General features: G+C 43.8%; 1 protein-coding gene across 1 annotated transcript in view; it reads left to right on the top strand.

The window, feature by feature from the left end:
• LOC118829639 (death-associated protein kinase 3-like) overlaps positions 1 to 27,818 on the top strand; it is a 180,530-nt gene that overhangs the window by 8,961 nt on the left and 143,751 nt on the right. Inside the window, exons 2-5 of the mRNA XM_036736577.1 lie at positions 3,335 to 3,438; positions 3,495 to 3,639; positions 3,738 to 3,830; positions 17,097 to 17,185. Of these exons, the coding sequence (XP_036592472.1) occupies positions 3,335 to 3,438; positions 3,495 to 3,639; positions 3,738 to 3,830; positions 17,097 to 17,185 (431 nt within the window). The remainder of the gene's footprint in view (positions 1 to 3,334; positions 3,439 to 3,494; positions 3,640 to 3,737; positions 3,831 to 17,096; positions 17,186 to 27,818) is intronic.

Here is a 27,818-nt window from a genome sequence, read left to right as displayed (position 1 = left end):
ATTATTTCCTATTTATGTGGCACATGGCTTGCTTGTACATATTTGTCTGCTTACTGTCTCCTCCATTGGATTGTGAGCTCTTTGAGGGCAGGAGCTATCTTTTTCCTCTTTTTGTATCACATAGCACAGTGGCACATGTTGTTGTTCAGTTGCATCTGACTCTTCATGACCCCACATGAAGTTTTCTTGGCAAAGATACTGAAGTGGTTTGTCAGTTCCTTCTCCAGTGGATTAAAGCAAACAGAGGTTAAGTGACTTGCCCAGGGTCATACAGCTAGTGTTTTAAGTGTGTCTAAGGCTATATTTGAACTCAGGTCTTCCTGATTCCACTCCCAGTGTTCTATTCACTGAGCCACCTAGTTACCTCCACGTCGGCGCATAGTAGGTATTCAATAAATGTTTATCAACAGACTGAAATGCACACAGAGTCTATGGAGAGAGTGGGCACTAATTTAGAGAATAATGAAAGTGTGGCACATGAGAAGAGAACATAAGGCAAAAGAATGTCTCCCAATTCCAAGCTCTGGAAATCCTTTTTTTTTTTTTTTTACTTTGTGGAATCCTCAAGAAGTTCATGATGGGATGTGGCATTGATAATGGCAGCCTCCTTTTGTGTGTTGTCTTGTCCTATTAGATTGTAAACTCCTTGAGGGCAAGATCTTTCTTTTTCTTATTTGTATCCCCATCACATATAGCACCAATGCCTGGCATATAGTAGGCACTCAATAATTGTTTATTGTGTTGTGTTGTATTTTGTTATTCTGCCAGGTCCTCCTGCTGCTGCTGCTGCTGGTACTCTCTTGACGCTTTATGATTGGGTGTCAGGGGAGAGGAAGACACCAGTTGTCACCCTGCAATTTCTTCAGACCTTGAAATGCATACTGCCCCTTTCAAATACATACTAGGTTCCAGCTCAGCAACTCAGGAGTCATTAGTTCTTCTGGTTCTGAATCCAATTAGAGAGCATTTCATCATCGTATAGCACTAGCTCCCATTTACCAACGGCTCTCCTCCATGTTTCCACATGGTTGCTTGAACTAGAACTAGGCAGGGAATATTTGTGTCTGCTTCACACTCATATGCCAGTCTACCCCCCCATTACAATAATAATTACTTTCATGTAGGTCTTTGCAATTCCCAAAGTACTTTCCTTATAGCCATCCTGTGAGGAAGGTAGCACAAGGATTATTATTCCCATAGCACAGATAAGGAAACTGAGTCACAAAGAGATGAAGTGGCTTGCTCAGGGTTACAGTCAGGATAGAAATATGGGTCTTCTGCTTCTAAGACCAGTGTTCATTCCACTATACCAACCACCACAAGTCAAATTCAGGCCGTACTCTTCACCAACATCATGAAATATTTGTTCATCTGCCCCATGCTAGTGCTCTTTCCAGTAGACCCTGGAAACATGGATCATTCCCTGACAGCTGAGCTCAAGTTGGAAGATCATTATAATGTTGTTTCTGACATTTGGCAGCTGGGTGACTTTGTGCAGTCTCTTGAGCTCTCTGAAAATCAGTTTCCTCGTCTCTAATGAAGATGTAACTTCTTTTCTACCTTCAGTATTGTTGTGAGGATCAAGGGAGATTGTGTGGAAGTACTTTATAAAACATTTCTTTTTTCAGCCCTCCTCCTCCTCCTTCTCTTCTTCTTCTTCTTCTTCTTCTTCTTCTTCTTCTTCTTCTTCATCTTCTTCTTCTTTTTTCTCTCTCTCTCTCTCTCTCCTCCCCTTCCTCCCTCACCCCTTTCTTTGATTTTGGAATAGGTAAGGGAGGTGCATAGGCATCCACCCTCTTGCTCTTACCAGGAAAAAGGCTTTCTGGAGAAAGAGAGATACAGAAGGCATATTCCAAATACTGAACCTGAATTTCATTTTCCAAAGCTTCACAGTCTTAATTTCCCCTATAGATTTCCTATTCAATAAAGTCCAGGGGCTCCTTACTGCCTATATAACAAAATAGAAACTCTTCTGTTTGGCTTTTAAAGTCCTTCACAAGTTAGCCCCAATCTATTGTTCTAGCTTCAGTCTACATTACTTCCCACCCCCCACTCTAAGGTCCCTCCAAGGGTTTCAAGTTAACAAGCATGAAATACCTACTGTGTGCTGTACTAAGTGCTAGGGATACAAAGAAAGACAAACAACAACCATAAAACAGTCTCTTTTCTCAAGCAGCACACTATCTAATGGAGGAGATAACTTACAAATAAAACAAGATATATGCAGGATAAAATAGAGATAATCCCAGAGAGGAGGCACTAAGATTATGGACCAGGGACTGATTCTTGCAGAAGGTGGGACTTTGGGCGGGATTTGAAGGAAGTCAGGGAAGCCAGGAGGTGGAGATGAGGAGGGAAAAAGTTCCAGGCGTGGAAGAGAGACAGCCAGTGAAAATTCCCGGAGCTGGGAAATAGTGGTGCTGTGTACTGAGGAACAGCAAGGAGGCCATCGTCAGTGGATCCCGGAGTATGAGTAGGACTGTAAAGTGTAATTACATGGGAGAGGGAGGAAGGGGCCAGGTCATAAAGGGCTCCATCTTCCACCTCTATGCTTTGGCGCTGGCCATCCCTTCAACCCCGCCCCCATCCCCTGTGCCTGCAATATGCGTTCTCACTTCGGCCTTTATATAGAATCTCTCCCTTCTTTCAAGAAGCAACAAGAACCACTTTCTTCAAGAAGCCTTTCCTGATCCTCCCTTTCTAACGACCTTGTAATTTTTCCATATTATTCCATCCCAATTATTCCGTACTCACACTTATTTTGTCTCCCTCGGAATGTAAGATCCTTGGGGTCAGGGAATCATAAGACCATAGATTTGGAGTTAGAAGGTAACTTAATCTAGTTTAACCCCCTTAATTTTACAGGTAAGGAAACGGGGGCCCAGAGAGGTTAAATGTCTTGCTTAGTGTCAGACGGATAGGAAATGTCAGAGCAAAATTAGAACCCAGATCCTGAGTCCAAATCTACCATTTTACTGAACCACATTGTCTCTCTTTTTGAATTGTTTCTTCCTCTTTTTCTCTTTTGTTACTTTGTAATCCCCCTTGTTAAAGAGGCTCCTGGCACAAAGTAGGACTTAATAAATGTTTATTTGTTTGATTGATTGATCCCTCTTCTAGAAGTCCACAACATAGTCAGTCTGCCAAGATTAGGGATTGCTAGTCTAGTCCCGCCCCCCCGCAAGGCTGCGGGCGGCCAGCAGGGGACGCCCTAACCCCCACCCCTGTCCCGGGACCTAGGGCTCGCCTCTAACGGGTGGCTGAGTCCAAGCCTCCCCCCGCTCCTCCCCTCCCGCTCCTTTTCTGCGTCGCTCCTATCCCGGCGCACTCACAGGACTGGAGCAGAGCGCTGCGCAGTCCCCGAGGTGCCCGTGCCCGGCGCAGCAGCGGCGGTAACACCAGCAGCGGCAGCGGCAGCAGCAGCAGCAGCCTCCCGCGGTGAGTAGCGCCCCTGAGACCCGACGGAAACGGCTCAGCCTGGGGGGCTCTCCTAGGACCCAACGGCCGCAGACCAGCTTCCCAGGGGGTCCAGCACCCAGCGGAGAGGGCGCAGGGATTGACAGCCAGAGCCTCCACCTGGTCCCGCAAGTGGATCTGAGTTTGGACCTCCACAACACTTTGCTGTCCTCCCTCTTATCCGTCGGGGTCGCAGACTAGCCAGAGTTGGCGGCTTTTACTTTCCTTCACTCTTCGCCAGTTTGATTTAGCGCCTTCTGCCGGCTCCGCTCCCGGCCCAGGCTTCCCTGAGCGCCCAAGTGGGTGTCCTCTTCCAACTCCTGTCCTATATCCAGACTTCTCCCCTTGGACAGCAGGCTGCTTCAGGGCTGAGGGTAGATGGGTAGAGGCCAAGGAGGCAATCCACCCTCCGGCTGGCCCCTCTCCTAGTCTTCGGAGAGAGAAATTGCTGCCATCCAAACTGGAGTTCTAATTAGCGTGGGATTCTCCAAGTTCCTCTCTCATCCTCTGGGCTCCTAGAGACCTCCCTACCCCAATTCCCACCTGTCTCAGGGAGTAGGAACTGTTCCCTGGACAAGCTTGTTGGCTGCAGTGTGACCGGGAGCTTGGTGATAGCTACAGACCTTCAAATCCCACTCCCCCTAACCCCCCAAGGTGGTTGTTTCTTTGATTTTTTTTTTCCTGGGGGAATCCCCCGATCTGAAGTGAGCTGATGGAGATAAGTTTAGGAGCTGACAGCAGCGGGATGGATCCGAGAGACCTGTTTTGACTGTTGCTACTTCCCCAGCCCTGACACTGTCTTCGGGGCTAGTTCTTTGCATGGAGGCTGCCTTTCTTCCTTTAAAACTTCGGGTTCTACCTAACCTGAACCTAGGGGATGGTAGCCAAGGAAGCACCATAAAAATAGCAACAATATTAACTTCTAGCATCATTTCAAAGTTTACATAGCACTTTTCCACAGGAGAACCCTGGGTAGTATCTAATAACAAATATTCCCATTTTACAGATCAGGAGAAGTTTAGTAACTTGTTTTAGATTACATAGACACGAAGTGTTGGAACAGGATTCACACCGAAATCTCCATTCTCCCAGCCTTACACTTTTTTCACTGTATTATGCAGCTCTGTCCAAAGTGCTTTGAGCTTAAGAGGGCTGAAGTTCTTTTTAAAACTAGCCCTAGAATCCAAGTGGGATGATGCAGAGAATCTGTATTTCCTAGGAGAGCATATTTCTTACCCACTCTGATTGTCCTCTCCCCGTGACCCTATTATATAAAATACCATACAACGGAGATGAAATTAGAAAACCAGTACCCAAACTGGACCAGCTTCATCTTCAAAATGCTGAATTGTAGGATTTAGGTCTGGAAGGGACCTTAGCGATCATCTCCTTCATTTTACAAATTATTAGGAGAGTTAGGGATAGGAAGTTCCTTGCCAAAGATGACATAGCAGAATGAAGATTTGAACCCAGGTCCTCTCACCCCAGAGCTATTTTTTCCCCCATTATACCATGCAGCTTCTTAGGACTCAATAGGTGTTTGGTCTTAGTAAATGTTGAATCCTAACTCCTGGACTATATCCCAAATGGGTGAGGCTCCCACTGACCCCTTGGCTTTGTCCCATCTTGTTATATTCTTGGAAGATGGGCTGACCTGGGCAAGGATTGGGGATGGGGAGAGAATGGAAGGAGAGAAAGCCAGAAGCTATAGAGCTTCAAGAGATAGGAAGACTTGAATAACCTTGCTCAGATGGGTAGGGAAGGGAGATGGGGCAGAGATCCTTCTACCACCCTGGGTGACACTTCATCCCTGATTTCTTGGGCAAAATTATATACCAACTAGAATTGCAGTTGTCTTGTTTTAAAAAGTCACTTCCTTCACCACTGAAACGCAATCCTAAGGTACTTCCTAGTGGAGAGTTGGGACTTGAACATGGTATGCCAGGCCAGTAGGAGGGCAATGGGCTTTTGTGCCCAAAGGAGCAGAGTCTGTTATCCTTCCTCCTGATTCTCTCTCCCCTTTTTTGTTATGGTCTGAGGGGACCAAAAAGGCCCCCATCTCTCCCAAATTTGTCTCTATTTCCTGGTGAGTATCTGGAAATTTAGTGAAAAAAGCCCAGGAAATATAAAAAGTCATAGGTTATCATATGTAGAACTGAAAGGGACCTTAGAGGCCACCTAGTCTAACCTCTTCATTTTACAGATGAGGCCCAGAGAAAAAGTGATTTGCCCAAGATCATACAGTTAGCAAGTGGTCGAACGCAGGTCCTCTGATTTCAAAGACATCACTCTTTCCATCGTACCATGTTGCCCAAGCTCCGCTGTTTATGACCTTTGTGACCTTGGGCAAGTTGTTTCAACTCTGAGGAAGGATCCTCGTTTCTTATTTGTAAAAAGAGGGAGTTCAACCAGATCACCCCTAAGCTCTCTTTAGCACTAGATTCCTTATCATAATAGCTAGCCTGTACATAATGCTCTGAGATTTTCAAAATGTTTTACGAATAGCTCATTTTATTCTCACAGCAACCCTGGGAGGTGAGCACTATAATGATCTCCATTTTACATATGAGAGACTGAGGCATACAAAGGATAAGTGACTTACTTGCCCAGAGTCACGTAGCTTTTGAGTGTCTGAAGCCAGAATTGAACTCTGGTCTTCCTAGCTGCCTAATTTGTAGAAAGAGGAGGTTGAACCAGATAGCCTCTGAGATCTCTCCGATTTTATAATTTTAAAGCATCCCAGGGTACAGTCCTATGAAATCTTATGTCATACCATCACTCCTTTGGTTCAGTGTTTTGAACCTGGTTAAAATTCAAGTCTTCCTTGATAGTGATACCTTTAAGGAGTATCAGTCTGAAAGACTTTGGTGTCGATCTTAGAAGGACCTAACAGTTTTCATAAGAAGGTATAGTGGGAGGGTACACTAGCCCATAAGAAGGCAGGGAGGGAGAAGGGTTTGTAGCTGGGCAGCTGAATCACTGTTGAATTCCAGATTTTCCATGCTGCCAGCCTTGGGACTTACAGTCCCACTTATCCCCAAACCCAGGGAGCCAGTCCCTTAGGTGAATTTAGGAGGGTTTGAACGCCTCATCGGTGTAAGAGCTGGAGCCTTGGATAATAGTTCCTTTGCCAGGAACTTCTCCTTTAGGGGAAGAGGAAGTCTGGAAGTGGGGCCACTGCAGATGAATGTTCTGAGAGTGAGTGGAATGTCACACTCCACAGCACTGGCTTCCAGCCAAGCTGATGGTCTGTTTGGCTATTCCTGGGGCCACTGCCAGTGGATTGTTTTGGGGGCTTCCACCATAATTCCAGCTGTGCATGAACCAGTAAACTGGGGCCCCCGGTAGGCATGGATTGTTGGAAGGAGTTTTGCATCAAAATTGAGACACCAGAGGCCATAGCCATCCTAGGCTGACCCTTAGAAGGGCCTAAATTTGTGGTGGGAGTGGAGGCTGCTTATATGTCAAGTAAACCTGGACTGCCAGAGGATCCTTGAAACCCTCCCAGAGGCAGCATAGTATTATGGATTTAGCACAAAAGAACTGGGTTCAAATCCTGGTTTTTTTCCTTTATTATAGAGATGACCCTGAGCAAGACTTAATCTGGGCCTTGGTTTTCTCATCTGTAAAACAGAGGCATTATTTGATCTCTAAAGTCTCTTCAATTCTAAATTGAGATACTCTTGTCATCTGCTTTCCACTCAAAGGAGCCAATCAATCTACAAACATTATTAAATATCTGTGTACAAAGCCTTGTGGTAGATCTGAGGGAAACACAAGAGGTAAATAAGCTACAGTCCTCATGAAATACGTAAACTAGTAGGGAAGAGGTCATGTGTTTAAATAACTATAATGTAAACTGGTATATTATAAGACTATAAGAGAGGCACAAAGTGCTTTAAGAGATCTGGGGAGGAAGATATCCCTTCTGGCCAGAGTGATCAGGGACAAGTGTGAGGGAGGAACAAGCAGACTTGGAGCTGGACCTTGGAGGAGGCCCAGCCCTGGAGGGAGGATGCATCAGGAGATGGAGGGAGGGGGTGGTGGTGGTTGGGGCAGGGCATTTCAGCTGTGATCAAAGGCACGGACAGAGGAACGCTCAGGTTCTGTTGGTGGAACAATGAAGAGATAGTTCAGTTTGGCTGGAGCACAGGATATATGAAGGGGACTAATGTAAAATAAGCCTGGAAAGGTAGATAGAGGCCAGATTGTAGATGACCTTGAATACTACACTCAGGAGCTGAGGGCTCTGGGGAATCACTGAAGATCTTCAGTAAGGGAAGGTTTTCGGGTCTGTACATTAAGAAGAGTGCTCTGATAGTGCAGTGCAGGGCGCCTCAGAAGCTAGGAGACACTGGACAAGAAGGAATCTGTTAAGAGGTTATTGCAGTAATGTAAGTGAGAGGTAATAAGGGCCTGGATCTGGGTGGGGCAGCATGGTGTCAGAGAAGCAGCAATGAATACCTGGGTTTAGATCCTGTTGAGCAGTATTTTCTCTTCGGGATCTTGGACTGGTTACTTAATGGGCTACCATTTCCTCATCTATAAAGAGAGGTTGGTCTAGATAGCCCCTTGGCGTCTTTTACAGTTCCAAATCTACTGTCCTATGAATAACAGAACTTCCACTAATTGAATGTGAGTGGCAAGGGGAAGGAGGGAAGAAATAAACATTTATTAAGTGCCTACTGTGTGCCAAATGCTTTCCAAATATGATCTCACTTGATCTTACAACAACCCTGTGAGATAAGTGCTATTATTTTGATTTTACAGTTGAGGAAACCTAGGCAAGCAGAGGTTAAGTGACTTGCCCAGGGTCATACAAACTACTAAGCATCTGAGGCCATATTTGAACTCAGGACTTCCTGACCCCAAGCCCAGCACTCTAGCCACTTCACCGCCTAGCTGTAAGGTAAGGGGAAGAGTCAAAGGCTACTTTGCGGTTTTGAGGCTGAATAACTTGGAAAAGATTGTGCCATCAGCAGAAATACACTTCAGAAAGAACAGGTTTTCAACCTAAAAAGTCTGGTTTTAGTTGTTCTGGAATCCGAAGTACTAGGAAGAGCTTATCCCTGATAGCACATCCCAGATGATTGTTCCAATTCAAACAGTTCAGCAAATTTCTATTAGTCACCTGTTTCTCCTTCTATGAAACGAGATTAGATTAGGTGATCCCTGAGTGTCCACCTCCAAGACTTATGATCATGTGACTTACCACGTAGCTGGAATATTATTGTAGGCACCAGGGATACAAAGATACAGTTCTTATCCTCACAGAGTTTGTAATCTAGTAGGGGAGATGTGTTACTCACGGATGATTAGAATAAATAATGAAACATGATGTGAGTAAGGTAAAAAGTGCCTTATCAACATGCAGGTCCAACCAAGGAAGGAGAGAGAGAATTTCTGACTGAAGACATCAGCCAACAAAGGCTTCTTGGGAGAGGTGGTATTTGAGCAAGGTCTTAAAGGATGAGTAAGATTCAAAAGGTAGATATTGGGAGGATGTTCCAAGCATGGGGAATGATGTGAGCAAAGGTGTGCAAGCAGGAAGGCTTGGGACAGGTGTAGGTAAATGGTGAGCAATATAGTTTAGTTGGAGTGCTGAGTAATTGTGAGTAGTGTGAAATAAGGCTGGAGAGGTAGCGTAATGATGCTGGTTTTTATTGGTTCCAAATGAGGAGTCACCAGTTGGTTGGTTTTTTTTTTTGTCATCAGAGGAATGGTATGGCAGTGTGGTTCAGTGAAAAGAACACTGGACCTGGAATCTAAGGACCTGGGTTCAAATGCTGACTCTGCTGCTTGTGTGATTATGGACAAATCATTTAATTTCCTTGGGCCTTGGTTTCCTTATCTGTAAAATGAGGGGATTGGATTTGTCTTTGCTCTCCTTTTCACTTCTAGATTTTTAATCTTACAAGATCAGATTTGTTCATAAATGAGGCTAATTTGGTAGTGGTGTAAAGTCTCAATAGTAAGGAGGTCAGTCTAGCAGCTGGGAGACTGGTTAGGTGATTGCCGCCATCCATGTAGGCGGTGACATGGGAGTAGATGAAAGTGGTGACAATGAGAATAGAAAGGAGGGATAGGCAAGAGATGTATCGTGGGGTAGAACTGGCAGCTGTTGGGATGTGTGTGAGCAAGAAGAAGCGGGGCAGTTATTGACGGTAATAGGGAAGTCAGGAATTGTTCTTGAGCTGTTTTTCAGTTGTGCCCGATGCTTCATGACTCCATATGGGGCTTTCTTGGCAAAGGTACTGCAGTGGTTTGCCATTTCCTTCTCCAGCTCATTTTACAGATGAGGAAACTGAGGCAAACAGGGTGACGTGACTTGCCCAGGGTCACACAGCTAGTAAGTGTCTGCAGCCATATTGTACTCAGGAAGATGAATATTCTTGACTCCAGGCCTGGTACTCCATCCACTGTACCATCTGGCTGTGTCAGGAGTAGGAACAGGTTTGATGCACATTTTGTTCTTGAACATAAAAAAATGAAGGTGGATATACCATTCATCTTCCTGAAAAACTCTGGGTGAATTCAGTTTTTTGTATATCAAACTGCTACTTAAAATTCTTTACAATCAGTATAGGAAAGAGGATCTTTCCTATTTAAAGACAACCTATTATAAATGCTTGTATACAGTGAAGAATCCTTTTGGTAAGTAAATAAACATCTCTTGTGTCAAACCAGAATTTCCTATTTTTGGTTTCAATTCAACTCGACAAACATATATTAAATACTTACTATATACCAGGTACTCCTCTAAGTACTGTGAATGCAAAGTAAAAAAAAATGAAGCTTTGTCTGCCCACAAGGAGCTTACATTCTACAAGAGGTTGGCTCAGCTTGAACTTATATTAGTTAAAGCCTGATTAATCAGTTAACCTAGAGTAAAGGTTCTTAACCAATTTTTCCCTCAGTAATTATATTGAAATACAGTTAGTCATAGTTATAGTCGACTAATATTTATTAAGCACCTACTATGTGCTAGGTACTGTGCTAAAACCTGGGGATACAAAGAAAGGCAAAAGACCAACCCTGCTTTAAAGGATCCCAGGGCACAAACCTGAGATCTAGAGCCCTGGTGGCAGTTCTATACTTGGACACCAGCATATAAATGGGTTTTGCTACATTTATCAAGGATCCACAGTGTAAAGGGAGGACCATAGAGTCCAAAGAGAGCATGATCTAGGGTCAGAGGGGCTTTAATGAAGACTTACATCACACACCTGTGTGATTTATGCCCAGGTTAAGTGAAGAGTGAAGTTTTACCAGAAAGACTTTTGACTGGCCCCTGGGGGTGAGGGTGGGAAGCAGCATATATAAAGCAGCAACAGTGGTTGTGAAGATGGGGCAGTGCCGAGGCCCCCATAGTGGTGGTGGGGGCAGTGGCAAGAGAGAGGTAGTCACTAAGCATGGTTCCTCCTGGAAAGGAAAGCACTGTGTCCTAGGAATTGAGCTCCATGTTGTAGAAAGGGCTGAAGTGGATGAAAGAGAATGAAATTTACACACCTGCTGCCATATTTGACCTTTATAAGACTAACCGTGGTGTAATACAAGCTCTCCTAGAGCTGGCTGAAACAATCTAATTGTCTGGCAGAAGAAAACCTGCCCTCCAAGGTAATTTCTGATCTCTTCGAGCCTTGACTGCTGGTTGGTTTTACCTTTTTTTGGTTGTATTTTACTTTACAAAATATACCTTATTTTGCTTAAGTGCTTGTAGGGTGGCAGTTTGGGGTGGGGTGGCTGAGAACTGTGCCTTGGTGGAGGGGTGGGTGGCTCGGGAGGCAAAATAATTTTTTACACTTCAGTAAAATTTTAAAAATTCTTTCATGCCCATTATCTTATTTCAGCATCCCTAAGTGCAGGTATTATTGTCTCAATTTTTCTCTTTAGGAAACAGAAAGATTGAGAAGAGTATTGGAAAACGTCTGGCATATAAAGTTGTACAGTGGGCAAATGCTGATTTGAAGTGAGAGTTCAGATAATTACTTAACCTTTCATGGGCCTCGATTTCCCTACTGTAAAATGGGCTTCTACTAAGTCCCTTTCAGTGCTAACTCTGTGATTCTATTAGATTTAGGAATAAGCCACAGAGGCTTTCCTCATTTTCCCCAGCACCTTTTGAAATTCCTCTGTATTCACTCCCTGGCTTACCAGCTGTATCCCTATGGTGGCATCTAAATTCTTTGAAAGAGGAGGTTGTTTTGTTTTGGTATCCTTAGAAAGTGACTTACATACTGGAGCATTTAAGTGTTTGTTAAATTAAATTAAATTGAAACCTCCTTCCAATTTAAACCCTAGCCCAGTGTTACTGGCACTTTTTAAAAAATGTAACTTGCCTGTGGACCAAATGAAGGAGGTGGGGCATCCTGGTGTCAAAAAGAAACTGAATTTGGAACCAGAGAACCTGGGTTCAAATACTAGTTCTGCCTACTTGTTCTCTATGTGGCCATGGGGAAGTCTCTTAACCTCTCTAGGCCTCATTTTCTCATCTACAAAGTGAGTTCATTAGAGTGGAATTGGGTCATTAACCTGGAATGAAGTTCATGACCTTTTGCCGTAGAAACATTTCATGAGGTCTGTGAAGTTGGATGGAAGAAAAATTACAATTGTATTTGAACACACCATCTTGCAGTTGTGAATTTAAAAAAAATTATTCTGACCAAAGGTCCATAGGTTTCACCAGACTACCCAAGAGGTTCATGACACACAAAAAGGCAAAGAGACACAGAACTAGATAATCTCTAAGACTCTGTCCAGGGCAGCTAGGTAGAGTAGTGGATAAAGGCCTGGAGTCTTCCTGAGTTCAAATCCGGCTTCAGAACTTACTGGTTGTATGACCCTGGGAAAGTCACCTAACTCTGTTTACCTCAGTTTCCTCATTTGTAAAATGACAAACCACTCTAGTATCTTTGCCAAGAAAACTCCAGATGGGGTCATGAAGAGATGGACAGGACTGAAAAATGACTGTGGAAAAAAAAAAGACTGTCCAGTCTGTCATCCTATGAAAGACTGAGAAATGAAGTGATTAGCTTAAGTTAAGGTCTCCTAGCTAATTAGTGGCAGAAGTGGACCAGAACCCAGAGCTATTGTCCCCTCCCCTGGGGAGGGGCTACCAAACTCCCTCGTGGGATGGTGATGAGAGGAGGGTATTCCAAAGCAAATTAGGGAATCATAGTTGAATTGACTAGAATGAGGCTAGCCGCTTAGTTTTGTACCCTATATCTTTCTCCAATTTTCTCAGCATATATTTTGTCCTTTAAATAAATGAAGTAAAATCACTTTGGGAAGGCTGGCAATCTTCACCTGTTTTTGAATTTATTCTTCTTTAACAAGCCATCCCCCCACTCCCACCCCAACTTGAATATTTCTATGGAGGTCCTCCACTGCTATAGATTGCAACCCATTCTTGGTTTCCCTCCTGTGCTGGCCTTGTCTGTGCATTTCCATCTACCCAACCTGCTTGGGAATCTTCCTCCGGTTCCTTTCATTTCATGGCCATGAGAGCAGAAAGTAGACTGTCCATCAATTTTTCCTCACTCTTTTTCAGATTAAACATAGTAAGAGGTAGCTACAGGAGCAGCTGTGACTTGTGAGATATTACAAGAAAGGCCCCCTCTCCTCCAAAATATGGTCTAGGTCACAGGGGTGGGGAATCTTCAGCCTCGAGGCCACATGTGGCCCTCTAGGTCCTCAAGCGTGGCCCTTTGACTGAATCCAAACTTCAAAGAACAAATTCCCTTAATAAAAAGATCTGTCCTGTAAAACTTGGATTCATTCAAAGGGCCAAACCCAAGAACTTAGAAGGCCAATGTTGCCGGGAGGCTGCAGGTTCCCCACCCTTTGCTCTAGGAAGACTTGGATTTAAGCCCCACCTCTGACACACACTAGCTGAGTGACTTGAAGCAAATCATTTAACCTCTCAATGCTCTGGGCCAGTGGTTTCCCTTGCCTCCCTTATGTGGGCTTTATCCCAGGGGCATCATGGTCTGACCTCAAAGGGTTTGTGACCAACCAATGGGAGGTAGAAAGTGGATCCCATCCCACTCTCAAGTGGGGCTTGTCTTCAACTCAACCACACCTCTCTTCTTCTCCCTCTCCCTCCCTCTACTGTGCAAATTCCCAACTTTTTCCCCTTCTGTGTCAGGCATCGCTCTTCAGAGCAGTTACAGTGCAGGTATAACCTACCCAGGTACACACAGTATCAGCTGCACAGGTGCCCTTAGAAAAACTGGCAGCCCATCCACAGACTACCCATCTGCCCTGTATATCAGATCATCTTGTGATGGTAGCAGGCAACCCTTGATGGACCGTGGCTCAGGGGCAGTGAGTGGTGACTTAGAACCCTGCTTCCTCCTTTTCACTGAGGGTGGGGCAGAGTTATGCCCACAGGATGATTAGGCATGGGTGAGTTCTAGTATCCAATATTGGATCCAATGTTGCAGATCTAATTTCCTGTTATAGATCCCCTCTCCCCCCCTTCAAATCCACTCCTCTTCTCAAATTCCTTATTTTTGTTGAGGATGCTACTATTCTTTTAATCACCCAAGTGTTTAGGCTTGGGACCATCTTTATTTCTTCTAATCAAATCTTGTGCTTTTACCTCTGTAGTGTCTCTCTTGAATGTCTCTCTTCCTCTGCAGTAAAATGGCAACCAGCCTAGTTCAGGTCTTCATTACCTCTCACCTGGACAATTTCATTATCCTCCTAATTGGTCTCCTGCTTCAAATCTCTCCCCACTCCAGTACATCCTACACACTATTGCTAAAGTAATATTCTTTAAACTCAGATCTAGACACGTGACTTCTCTTTAATCAACTCCCGAGGCTTCCTCTTGCCTCCAGGATAAAATATAAACTCTATTTAGATTTTAAAGCCCTTCATAACCTGGGCCTGACTCATCTTTCCATCCTCATTGTACATGACTTTCTTTTTCAAACTCTGGGATCCAGTCAAACTGACCTTTTCTTTGTCTCTCACACACAACAGCCCATCTCCAATCTCTGTGCTCTGTCCAGGCTGTGTACCTAGAATGCACTCCCTCCTTACCTCTGTATAACCTACCTGCCTCAATATAAGGTGATTTGGGAAAGCGGGGTTAGCAGTTGGGGGAAATCAGGAAAAGCTTCATGGTGTAGAAGACGGGACTCTTTTTTCTTACAACACAGAGCAAGCACTGTCTTCTACACCATGAAGCCTTTCCTGACTTCCCCCAAGTGCTAGTCCTCTGTTTCCCAAATTACCTTGTATCGAGGTAGTTAGGTGGATAGTGTGCTGGGCTTGGAGTCGAGTTCAAATCCAGCTTCAGACACTCACTAGCTGTATGACCTTGGGCAAGTCACTTAACCCATTTGCCTCAGTTTTCTGAGATGGAGATAATATGGAAGATGGAGATAGATAATAATAACACCCACCTTGCAAGGTCCCTGAGGATTGAATAAGATAATAGTTGTGAAGTGTTTAGCACATTGCTTGGCACATAGATGCTATGTAAATGCTAGCTGTTATTATTAACTACGTATTTGTATCTATTCACTTTATATTTATGCTGTTTATAGTTCCCTACGTTCTCGTCTCCCTTTTTGGAATATAAGCTTCCTGTAATAGGAAGCTTATGTCCTAGTGTAAATAAGCATCGGGATTGCTTCATTTTAAAAAATTTGTATCCCCATTACCTGGCATATTTTGGGCAAGTGCTTAATAAATACTTCTTGATTTGCAAGTATTTGCACCTGGAGCCTTCTTATCCTGGAATATACTTCTGCCATGTCTGCCCCCCACTCGCCCCTTCGGATTGGTGAGTTCCTTTCTGGGCCTCCATTTTGGGGATGTGCCCAGGCCGGCTATTCCTGTTCCAGCTTCTTTCTCTACAGACTTCAGGCACCATGCATGTACCTACATTGGTACCCCTTATCTCCACCACCCCTCCTGCTTTTTAGCTTCCTTTTATGTTTTATCTTCCCCCATTAGAATGTAAACTCCAAGGGGCAGCTAGGTGGAGCAGTGAATAGACCATGGGCCCTGGAGTCAGGAGGACCTGAATTCAAATGTGACCTCAGACATTTGACACACTTATTAGCTGTGTGACCTTGGGCAAGTCACATAAACCTGATTGCCTTGCCTCCCCCCTCCAAAATAATTAAAAAAAAAGAATGTAAACTCCTTGAGGTCAGGTCTATCATTATTTTAGCTTGTATTTGTAACATCAGGGCTTAGTACAGTGCCTGGTACAAAGCGATCACTTAATAAATGCTTATTGCCTTAGTGCCTTGATTGTGTGTGTGTGTGTGTGTGTGTGTGTGTGTGTACTGGAACGGAAACCTCTTTAGGATAATACTCTTTCAGTGTATTCCCAATAATAGTATTAGGCAAAGGACATGATTATTTTATGACTTTGTGTACTGCCAGATTACCTTCCAAAAAGATCCTCCCAATATCCAAACCCACTAACAATAAATGAGTGTGCCTGTCTCTACACAACCCTGCCAGCATTGCATTTTGACACTTTGGGTTATTTTTTACAATTGGATGGGTTTGAAGTAATACCTTAAGGTTATTTAATTTCTTCCCCTCATTCTTAGTGAAGTTTCTTTATAGTGGTATATAGAATGTTATTAACACCTACACTAAATAAGCCTAGAAGGCTGTACATTTATAATTCTTATGTCCCCCCTTTTTTTTGTTTGTTTCTTCCTTTACTTTCAAACTATTCCTATCATAGGCTCATAGACTTAGAGCTAGAAGGGAACCTCAAGATTATCTAGTCTAATCCACCGCTTTCAGTAAGCCTGTTTCTAGTTGTTTTCCCACCTTCTACTGTCCTGCTTTTAGATAACCAAGTGAATTAGAGTTATGTGTCAAGGCACCCCCCCCCCCCCAAGGAGGAAGGTAAATGAATTTTGGACAACTCTTTCAGGACTCATTGGCTTTTCTTGCCTGCTTCTACACAAGGGGCTGCATGTTTTCTGGGTCTTTGAAGTGACTGGAAATCTGAACCTCAGATAAGTGGGATGTTAGCGTACTACTGCCAAGAACAATTTCGGATAGTCTGCTTTAGTTGGCCTCACATACAGGTTTTAATGCTCTGTGCCAAAAAGTCAATGGATCTTTTTCCAGACTCAACAGGGCCCAAGCAGCGACATAGTTGATGATGGCAAGCACCAATATCCAAAGAAATGTTGCTCAGATGGGAATTTAAAGGGCTTATAGAAATCAGAAATGTGGGCCAACTTTTTGGAAGTGGTGACAGCACCAACAGACTCTGGGTTATATATGCTATTTTGTCTGACCCCTTCTGGGCCTTCCTTCTGTCTTTAAAATTGTAGCAGAAAGAGGGAGACCAAACAGATAGCTTTGTGGTAGTGGCATCCAGAATACCTCCTATGGGAGAAGTTTTCTTTCCCCTCTCCCCAACGCTTGGTGATGTAAGATACACTGGGCAGGGGAGGGCGGCAGGGTCACAATATTTAAAAAGGTTTGAGAATGAATTTCCTAAAAGAGCTGGGGGCTCATTTTTTGTCATTGTTTCTATTTGTACTTTCTCTGCTTCCTGATTTCTTTCCAGGTCCAGGCTTTGAGAGCTTGTGCTAATTTACATGACCGTCCTAACGCCTCTTCCCATCCGTTGGCAGGTGCATTAGCTCCAAGCCTCAATGAGGAGCCCAAACATGGCGACCTTCAAACAGCAGAAGGTGGAGGATGTATATGAAATTGGAGAAGAGTTGGGAAGGTAAGAGCCTGTGGACCGTGTGCGTGTGAGGACCAGAGAGGATAACAGATGACGCCAAGTCAGTTTACCCTTGTCTTATTGCAACCGTAAACCAGTTTCCTGGGTCCCTGCCTGGTAACTGCACCCAGACACTGGTGTGTGGGTTTAAAAATGAATGTTCCCAGCCTGAGGTTTATTTTCAGCTTTCAGGTGAGCCTTGAGGAACATGACCACATGTTTGCCTCTTTGGAAATTTGCCACTCAAGCCAAAGGGATCAGAATAGTAGACTTCTCTATTCTCAGTGTGGTGCAGTTGACTATTTTGGTATGGTCAAACTAGTCTTATATTGTTATTCATTTTTAAACAGTTTCTCATCAAGAGCTCTGACTGGGCTCAGGGCAGAGACCTGACCTGTTGGTCTGTTTCTCCTATTCTCATTTGTAACTCTCCATGGCTCCCAGGAATTTCCCTTTTTAAGCTCACAGCTTGATGGAAAGGTGATGTAATCTTTCTGAAAACTAGTTTGTATAAAAAACAAAAAATAAATTGGACCATGATGAAATCTCTGATCTGAATTATTTGGTGGATCAGATTTGCTAAATCCAAGACTCCCAGGGCAGAATTCTTTTCAAGATCTAGAAAGCAAGGAATAGTTGGAAGGGAATGGAAATTTTTTTCAACATTTCTTCTGACCTCCTGGTTATAAAAGACCTATTTAAGAAATGTGTGTTAGCATACTGACATGCACTCTTAACTGGTTCATTTATGCATGTGCAACAACACATTTATAGATATGCACCCTCATAATTACCTCATAGGATCTTGGCATTTTGAACTAGACCTTAGGGGTCATTTAACCTGACTGCTCCCCCACCGTTTTACTGGCACAGGAGGTAGTTGGGGGGGGCCCTCTCTGAAGGTCTTTAATCAGAGATTGGATGAATGCTTCTTGAGGAGGCAAATTTAGTTCAATGAACATTTATTAAGCACCTGCAATGGGTAAGACACACTGTGCTAAGTGCTGAGAAAAAGAGAAAATAAAATCAAACAGCTGCTGCCTTCAAGGACTTTCATTCAATTGAACTGGATTGTTGTAAGGGGGTGGGATGGGGAAACAGTCCTGTTCATATATAGGTTGGCCTAGATGGCGTCTGATGTCTCTTTTAACTCAGAGGTACCAATACAGATGAGGAAACTGAGGCTCGTATTGGTTAAATGACATCCGTTTTCTAAGGTCGTATAGGTTGTAATTGATAGACCTTGGATACAAGTCCAGGTGCTTTTTCCACCACACTGCCTTTCTTTATTTATACACCCAGGGATATATGGGGTGTGTGTGCATGTGTGTGTGTGTGTGTGTGAGTCACACACACACACACCTTAAGGTAAAACCAGGCCACGAAGACTATAACTCCATTACCTTTGGGTTACTCCATTTCTCTGGAAAAGTCAATGCAGAATGCATTATGGGAGAGAGCACAGAAGTTATTTCCACCTCCTGGGAAGCTCTTAAGAGTGAGGTCAAATTTTTGTCTCCCTTTTATTTTTTTTCTTTAAAGGGTGAAAAAAACAAAGAGAAACGGCTTCAAAGGGTCAGAGAAGCCCTTTTTGCAGGAAGAATAGGATCTCCGGCTGTTTAAAGTTCAGTTTGAGTCATCTAGGCAGGGGAGCTGACTAACCCGAGGAAGGAGGGAGCTGGAGCATCTGTTGGAGGGGGGAGGTAAAAATCTTGACAGTTATTGACACTGAGGACCAGCTGCCTTTGCTGATGGGGATCCTGTTTTAAGGGGTGGGAGCGGGGAGGAGTAGAAAAAGTCAGGGCCGAGTTTGCCTGGCATCTTGAGTTAGACAGGCTTTTGTAACATGAAGCCCAGCTTCTTGCTAGGCTAGTAAGTTCTCAGTCAGTGCCCAGGGAAAGCTGAAGGTGAGATGCTTCCCATGGAAGTGGGGGCCCTGGCAGACAATGTTATCATTCTTTTATTGTCTGTCACTACTTCAGCCCATAGGAGAAGATCAGGGGATGGGGGTGGGCTGAGTAGTCTCCTAATCACCCCCCACAGAAGATGTTTATTTTGTAGGATTTTAGAGGAAGAATTTCCTTGGTTAGGGCTGTTTCCTATGGAGTTGTTCTAGTCCTCTGTGAGAGGCAACATGATGTAATGAATAGAAAGCTGGCCTCAAAACCAGGGTTCAAATCCTGCTTCTGATCCATAGCAGCCATGTGACCCCTAGCAAGTCACTTAACCTCTGTGTTCTAGACAGTTCTCTATGGCTGTAATGTCGCAAAGAATGTGATAACCTGCATTGATAGAGTTCTCTGTATCAGTGAAATGATAGGTCCCTATTCCTTTGCCTTATTAATCTTGGGTGTCTCTTCTCCCTCACCCCCTCTTCCCTTTGGATTTGGGGCAGGGTGGGGAACCTTTGACCTTGAGGCCCCCTGTGGCTCTCTAGGTCCTCAAGTGCAGCACTTTCAAAGGGCCACAGTTGGGGACCTCGAGGGCCAGATTCAATCAAAGGACTGCACTTGAAGACCCAGAGGGCCACATGTGGTCTCAAGGGCCTCAGGTTTCCCACCCATGATTTGGGGAAATAGGTGGGGGGGAAGGGTGTGTAGGTATCATTAAGGTTCCGCCTCTCACTACCTTCCCCTCCTACCTAGTTAAACTACCTTGACTTTGTAAAGGCATTCCTCATTTTATTGTGCTTCATTTTATTGCACTTTGAAGATACTGCACTTTTCCTAAATTGAAGGTTTGTGACAACCCCCATCACACAAGCCTATCGGAGCCATTTTTCCAACAGCATGTGCTCAACATTGTGTATGTGTCACATGTCATGATATTTCAAGCTTTTTCATTACTATTGTATCCTGTTGTGGAGATCTGTGATCAGTGATCCATAATATCACTGTTGTAATTATTTTGGGGAGCCATGAACCTTGTCCATATAGGACAGTAAGTTTAATCAGTAAATGCTGTGTATGTACTGACTGCTCCACTGATCAGTTGTTCCCTGTCTCTTTCTCCCTCTCCTCGGGCCTCCCTATTTCCTGAGACACAACAATACTGAAATTAGGTTAATTAATAACCCTACCTCTAAGTGTTGAACTGAAATGAAGAATCAGTTGATGCAACGGACTTCATTGTAGTCTTATTTTAAGAAATTGCCACAGCCACCTCAGCCTTCAGCAACCACCACCTGATCAGTCAGCACCCATCAATATGGAGGCAGGACTTTCCACCAGCAAAAAAAGATTACAACTCACTCAAGGCTGAGAAGATGGTTAGCACTTTTTAGTAATAAAGTATTTTAGAATTAAGGTATATACATTGGTTTTTTTAGACATAATACTACAGCACACTTAACAGACTACAGTATAGTACAAACATAACTTTTAAATGCACTGGGAAGCAAAAAAAATCATGTGACTTGCTTTATTGTGATATTCACTTTATTTTAGTAGTCTGGCACCAAACCCACAATATCTTCAAGGTATGCCTGTACTTAATCCTTTCTAATTTACCTTGGGTAAATTTCTCCACCCCGCCCCCCTTCCCAAGGGGAGCCTATTGTCCTCAGCCTGAAGATGTGAACTGTAATTAGAGAGCTGTAGCATAGGCCTAGGGCCAGTAGCCCAGAGTTTTAACAGCACCCACATTTCTGATCTTTCTTTGGGGACCTTTTGTAATGGCAACCACACTGGCATACCTGGGATGGCTGCTAGTGCAGGTTCTTTTATCTGCTTTACTAAGGAAAGACAGCTGTTTCAGGGGTCAATAATCTTTCTTTTTTAATCACATAAAATACAAACACAGGAAATACAGAAAAGAGAAATAAAGACCAATAGACAGGGCTCTACTGCCTGAATCAAAGCTTTACGTCCACCACTGAATAGAGAGCATCTTTACCTCTGAGGAGTTGCGGGTTCTGAACATATGGCCATTCAAAGTCTCGACCAGGGAATCACAACATCTTTCTCATAAGTGAGCCTCCAAAGCAAAAGGTCACCTCTCACAATATATACTCTTTCACCTAACAGGCTCAGAGCCAGAAGGCCTCACAACCTGACTCATGGCCTAATTAGCTTATTGACAAAAGGTGTGAAAGCCTTGCAAGCAAGCTTCCCTTAATAGGCTCCACATAAGGCCTATTAATGGGTGGGGAAGATCTTACACCCCCCCCCCCCATTCCCCATTTGCATTATACCTTTCCAGATGAATTGTTTAGATTTAGAACTTAAAGGTACCAAAGAGTCCACTTAGTCCAACATCCCCATTTTACAGATGAGAAAATGGAAGCCTAAGGAAGTTAATTGAATTGCCTAAGGTGACACAAGTTAGAAGTAGCAGAGTTTACAAATCCAAATCCAGGACACTTTCACTGTACCATGCTGGCAGCTCAGATACAAGAGATGCCATGGGGTTATTAAGCTCTGGGACCACTGAGTGGTTCTCATTCAAACAAGACAAGAAAGGACCCTTCTTCTAATCTGTTAAGTGCCAGGTTTGGGAATGAGAATCTTTCTGTGGGAAAAGCTGGTTTCATATTTGGAGTTTCATATCTGACCAGGGATGGAGGACCCTGATCTCTGCTGTTGGGTCTTTGACCCCAGAGCTGGGAACAATGCCTGCTTATCTCTGCTTCAGCCTGAGTTTCTGCCTCTTAGGCCCAAGTGCAGAAACTTGGCCAGTGTAGTGCTCACACTCTCAGGACGAGGGAGGTTATCGTCTCATGACGCCAGCTGATGTTTTGAGAAATGGTCGTAGAGCATTTTGGCTTTTCGTGTTCTTGGTGATATGTAAGAGTACCAGACTATCTGTGACAGAGAGTCATAGCTCCTGAGAGCCAGAGGAGGGAAAGACAAGATGTTACGGTAGAAAGGCTACATATAGAATCCAGAAAGACCCCGCTTGGACCCTCTTTTCTATGCCTCCTACTTGTGTGGCCATGGATGAGCGAGTCTCTTAAGTCTTTTGATCCTCGGCTACCTCCTCTGTAAAATACCTGTATGATTTAACTCATAGCCTTGATGTGAGGATCAAACGAGGTGATATATTGTAAAGGGCTTTTAAATCTGAAGTTACCATAGTAATTTCATTTATTATCCTTATTATTAGAAGGAACCCTAGAGATTGTCTAAAACATTATCTAAAAGGATATACAACAAAAATCTAGATGTTATGTTGTCGCAGAAAATTTGTAAATAATTTTGGTTAATATAAATTTTACTTACCATGGCATAGTATATTTAGTATTTTCAAGATAAATAAAACTTGTCTATTACATGTACATGTTAACCTCAAAACACATGAGACCATGAACTTTCAAAGGACCCAATAGAAACAGCTTCTTTTATTGAAGGGAAGGGGCATTCAGGTGGCAAAGTAGATAGAGTCATGGGCCTGGAGTCAGGAAGACTTGTCTTCCTGAGTCCAAATCCAGCCTCAGACACTTACCAGCTGTGTGACCCTGGGTAAGTCACTTCACCTTGCTAGCCTCAGTTTCCTCATGTATCAAATGAACTGGAGAAGGAAATGGTAAATCATTCTAGCATCTCCTCCAGGAAAACCCTGGATGGGGTCATGAAGAGTCAGACACGACTGAACAACAACATTGAAGGGAAGCTGTGTTCTGACTCTACCACCTGTTGTTAACAACTTTCATAGTCTGTGTGCCCTGGATCCTCACAGAAAAGAGTATTGTGCCATGAGCAAAAGAAAAAAAAGGTGTAAGAGCCACCCATCTAGTTCGAGTCCCTTCTTTTTTGCTGAGGAAAAAACAAGCTCCATTAACGGTTAGTGGTAGAGATTGAACTCGAATCTAGGTCTTTTGACTTCAGTTCAGTGTTCTGGCCACAGCTGTGCTGCCCGGTAAAAGTCAGTTTTCCTCTTTGTCCAGGAGAAGGAGGTCTAGAGTAGTTGCTCCGGTTACATCAGAATTGGTGGGGTCTAGGGGAGGAAAGGCGAGCCTGTGAGGGGTATTAGAAGTGGACAGTTGTGTGCTATACACAGTTATGTGCTATTTACATACATACTCATTGTCCTGTTATACATGCATTTGCTCTCAGACTCGTACATACACCTATAGGCATTCATTTAATGGCATGAAGGGGGCAGGCTAAGGCCCAGCCCCAGGCTTGGCATTCAGGACCCTCCATGCTTTGTTCTCTACTTAGCTCTCCAGATTTATCTTCTGTTATTCCTCTACATGAACCCTTTGCTCCTTCTTTCCTGTTCCCGGAACCCAGGACATGCTGCTTCTGGTCCTTGGCTCATTCTGTTGCCATTTGCTTTTTCCTGATGTAACCTCTCTGCGATTCTTTGTCTAAATGTTATTGTTGCTTCAAGCCTTAGTTTAGGTCTCTCTCCCTCTATTTATTTCTCTCCTGTTTGGCACTTGCATACTTTGCCTTGTATTGTTAGTTATCTTGTTCGTTAATTCTTGGCATGAGCTTCTTGCCTTGTCTCCCCTTTTCAGAATCCTTCTCTTCCTTCGAGGCCCAGCTTTGGTGCTTCCCCCACCTTGAATCCTTCTCTACTTTCTCTCCTCCCCATGTTAGTGCCCCATCCTCCTCCTGAAATTACTATCATGTCTGTTTATTTGTGTACACAGAATCCTAGATTTTGAGCTGGAAGGACCTCGAGGTCATGTAGCCCAGTCGGCCTCCTCATTTTATACGTGAAAGCATAAAAGACCCAAGGTCCCAGAGGTAGCAAGTGACAGGGCTGGGACTCAGCCTGGGGCAGGGAGGCTTGAGCCCAGCATTCTTTTCACTTCCCCTGTTGGCCCATGTGGCATCATTCTACTTCAGGGGTTCTTAACTTGCCTCCAACATTTAACGAGCTGCCTAAGTCACCCTGGGTAAGTCACCAAAATTCTCCGAGGCTCACGTTTCTCACCTATAAAACAGGGATAAGAATATCACCTACCTCACAGCGTCTTTGGGGACTCAAAAAAGATCATATACAGCTTCAAGCTGCACTAAGACTTATGGCACGCCCTGTATGGAAAGTGTTTTGCAAGCTGAAAAGTCCTAAAAAGTGGGAGCTGTTATTAATCAGGCTTTTACTTCCACTAGGACACACAGATTTTTTTTTTCTCTCAAATATACAAGCTTACTTAGGACCTGAGCTGAGAAATGATGGAACGCTTTGGTGAAAGGCGATGTCCTACTAACAGCGAGCCCCAGTTAAGTTGGCATCATCAGAGTGTGCCAACGACCATGGAGATCTGCAGAAGGAATGGCTGTTGCTGTAAGGAAGGAAACAGAGAGAAGAAGAGGGAATAAGCATTTATAGAGCACCTTCTGTGTGCAAGGGACAGTGCTAAGCACTTTACCCGTATTGTCTCATTTGAGGCAGCTAAGTGCCTTGTTTTCCTTATCTGCAAAATGAAGGACATTCTACCTACTGCTTTCTTCCCAGATTGATATTTTTGGGATGCTAAATTAGACCAAGGTCATCCACTGCATTCCAGACCATCGCCAGTCATCTTGACTTTTGTCTTGCCACTGGACCTTTCGATGGATCTGGAAGAGAAAATGAGGCTGATGATTTGTCGAGATATCACCCTGTCATGTCATTAAACAATAATAACAACAGAATGAGGGTGGCTGGACTCGACAGCCTCCGGGGTCTCTTCTGATCTTTCCCTTTTGAGAGTTAACTCCCTCATCTGTAAAATGGTAGGTTTGACTAGCCCATACTTAAAGTCCTTTTCAGTTCTAATATGCTGCAGATTTATGAAAATCCCATAAGATCATCCTCGTTATACAACAGAAGGAAATGTACATTTGCTCAGACTTGGAAAGACTTGCTTGGTGGAGGTGGGGGAGGGAAAGGAAGTGGGTAGGGGAGGTGGGAATTCCTAAGTTCTGTTTCTGACTTTCTTGGGGGATTTGCCAAGTTTCCTGGAAGAGGTCTCTGTGCCTTGGATGCTCCATTGGTGAAGAGGGAGAAACCTCTTTCTAACTTTTTTTTAAACATAGATACTCACTGACAATTTTTTTTATGTCACCTAGATTTTTCTCCATATCCTTCTACTTCTTTCAGAGAGCCATTCCCCCCACTAACTGTCTGGGAGAAACCCTGGGAGTTCTTGGATCCCAGGACCTTTTGAAGTTCAGGGCAACCACAACTCTGGCTTAGTGGTTCTGCCTCTAGCTGGGCCTAGTGTGAAGAGCACAGAATTGGAAGCCAAAGGGACCACAAATCTAGAGTTAAGAGGTTGCCAGGTTCTAGCTCTGGCTTTGCTGTTAACATGATGTGCCCTCTTTGAGAAATCACTTAAACTCCCCATGTTCCATTTTCCTTCTTTCTTTTTCTTTTCTTTTTTCTAAATTCAATTTTATTTTATTTTCAGTTCTAAATTCTATTCCTTTCCCTCCCCCACCCGTTGAGAAGGCAGATGAATCATTTTACACTGATTATCTCTTTTGACCCCCACAAAAACCTTATGAGATAGGTATCATTTATAGCCCATGGAATCACAGAATTTTAGTCCTAGAAAGGGTCCCCAGGGCCGTCTAGTCTGATCTATTCCTGAAAGGATAGGGAGAGGGATTGGACCTGTGAATTAATTAATATATGAAACTCCCCAGTGAGGAGTTTTCTTCTGTTAATGTTGGTCATCACTTTCTCTGCAATTTAGTCTTAGGATTGCCTACTTCTCTGAAAGTTTAAGCAACTTGCCCAGAATTGTGTGGCCAGGATGGGTTAAGAGTGAGGACTTGAACCTACCTCTCTTTGATTCTGAGTCCAGTACTCTATCTCTGTGCTATGGTGCCTTGCTAGAAGAGTCAAAGGAAATATTACCTCACAAAGTTACTGAAACTATAAAGATGTCTTGAACAATGCAAGGTGGAAAGAGATTGAAGCTCAGGTTTTAAGAGTGAGGCAGAGACTCTACTCCTTCAAGTTCTTCCATGGCTACCTACAAAGGTCCTTGCCCCTTTAGGGAACATGATGCTAACCATGGCCCCCCAGATTCAATTCTCCTCAAAGAGCGCCTAGCGGGGCCTCCCTGCAGGAGATGCAGCTGCCTGCCAGGCCTATGTCTAAACTGTGGGATGCGTGTGTGGTTAGAATCTTTCTCTGCTGGCTCAGGCCTGAGAGGCAATCTCTTGAGGGGGAAAGACAAAACCTACAGGAAATTCTTAAGAGCTCGAATGAGGCCTGGCTGCTCTCCCCCTCCTGCCTGTACGCGCAGTCTTGTTTATTGAAAAAAATAACAAAAGAGGACACCAAATATTTGCTGTACCCCATTCTTTCCTCACCCTCCACCTCCTGTTTTAAAGTAACTTCCAGGCATGATGCTTGGGAGAAGAGACTGTTTCTAATACCTACCAGTATTCTTTCTCAAAAGATAACTCCTGTGCCTCCTCAGTCTGTCAACGAGGATTTATTAAGTGCTGACTGCATGACAGATGCTAGAAATACTAATAGAAAGAAAGGATCTCACCTTTCAGTAAGCTTGCAATTTAATGGGGGGAGACAACAAATGCCTATAACATATAGATAGGATACATATAAAGTTAATAAATGCACCTACACACATATATAAATACACACAGGCAGGGGTGTGATAGTAAATGTTTAATAACCAGCTTGGGTGGGGGGGAAGAGGAACATGGGCATATAGCATAGTTTAAAATTGAATCGGCATTATTAACATTTTCCCCAGCAACTAGTTGTATTGTTTTTAGTTTTATCGTTTGAATTTAACCTAGAGAACTTATATGATACAGCAAAGGTCACACAGTTTGTGGCAAAGCTGAGAACCCAGCTCTTTGGCCTCCTGGTCTAGATCTCTTCCTAGAAGATGATGCTGTTGTTCTAAAAACAGATATTTTAAAAAAATTGTTTTTACATGCAACTGGGAAATAAGATATGCAGGCAATGGGGTATAGAAATGTATCTTGCCCTGATCTGGTTTTGCGGACACATTGGAGATACTTGTACCACGGATGGAGAGCTCTTAGATGGGGGTGGGGAGGATGGGGAGAAAGGGAAGTGGTAAAAGACAGTGAGAACTGAGCTAAGCGATGAGGAGGCAGAAATGGTGCTCCGAGGAGGACCTACCTTCAAACTGCAGCCAAATGCTGCTGTGCCTCTTTAAAAAATAGTTTTTATTCTGAACTTGACATACGTCAAATAAAATAAGCATTTCCATGGACATAGTAGAACAGAAGATTATACTTGAAACCACACATTTATGTTACATGGTGGGACGGGGAGTGGGGTGACAGAAGGGAGGGGAGACTGGGGAATGGGGCAATCAGAATATATGCCATCTTGGGGTGGGGGGGAGGGTAGAAATGGGGAGAAAATTTGTAACTCAAAATCTTGTGGAAATCAATGTTGAAAACTACAAATAAATTTAAAAAATAGATGATGCTGCCTTCTCTCCCCTCCTCATATGGGTCAACTTCTCAATCAGAAGTGGGAAGAGGATGTGTAGATCCCAGGGGACAGAGAATTAGCGACACTTCCTCAGTTGGAGGGAGTTAGGAGCTAGCAATGACTCCTTGGTAAGGAGGGAGGGGGAAGGCATGTTCTGTGGGTGTTCATGTGTTCTCTCTCTCTCTCTCTCTCTCTCTCTCTCTGTCTCTCTCTCTCATAATCTCCTTCTCTCGTGTCTCTCTCCTCTCAT

This window comes from Trichosurus vulpecula, chromosome 8 (assembly GCF_011100635.1).
Source record: "Trichosurus vulpecula isolate mTriVul1 chromosome 8, mTriVul1.pri, whole genome shotgun sequence".
In the NCBI taxonomy this organism is placed as follows: domain Eukaryota; kingdom Metazoa; phylum Chordata; class Mammalia; order Diprotodontia; family Phalangeridae; genus Trichosurus; species Trichosurus vulpecula.
This window is presented reverse-complemented; position numbering and strand designations above follow the sequence as displayed.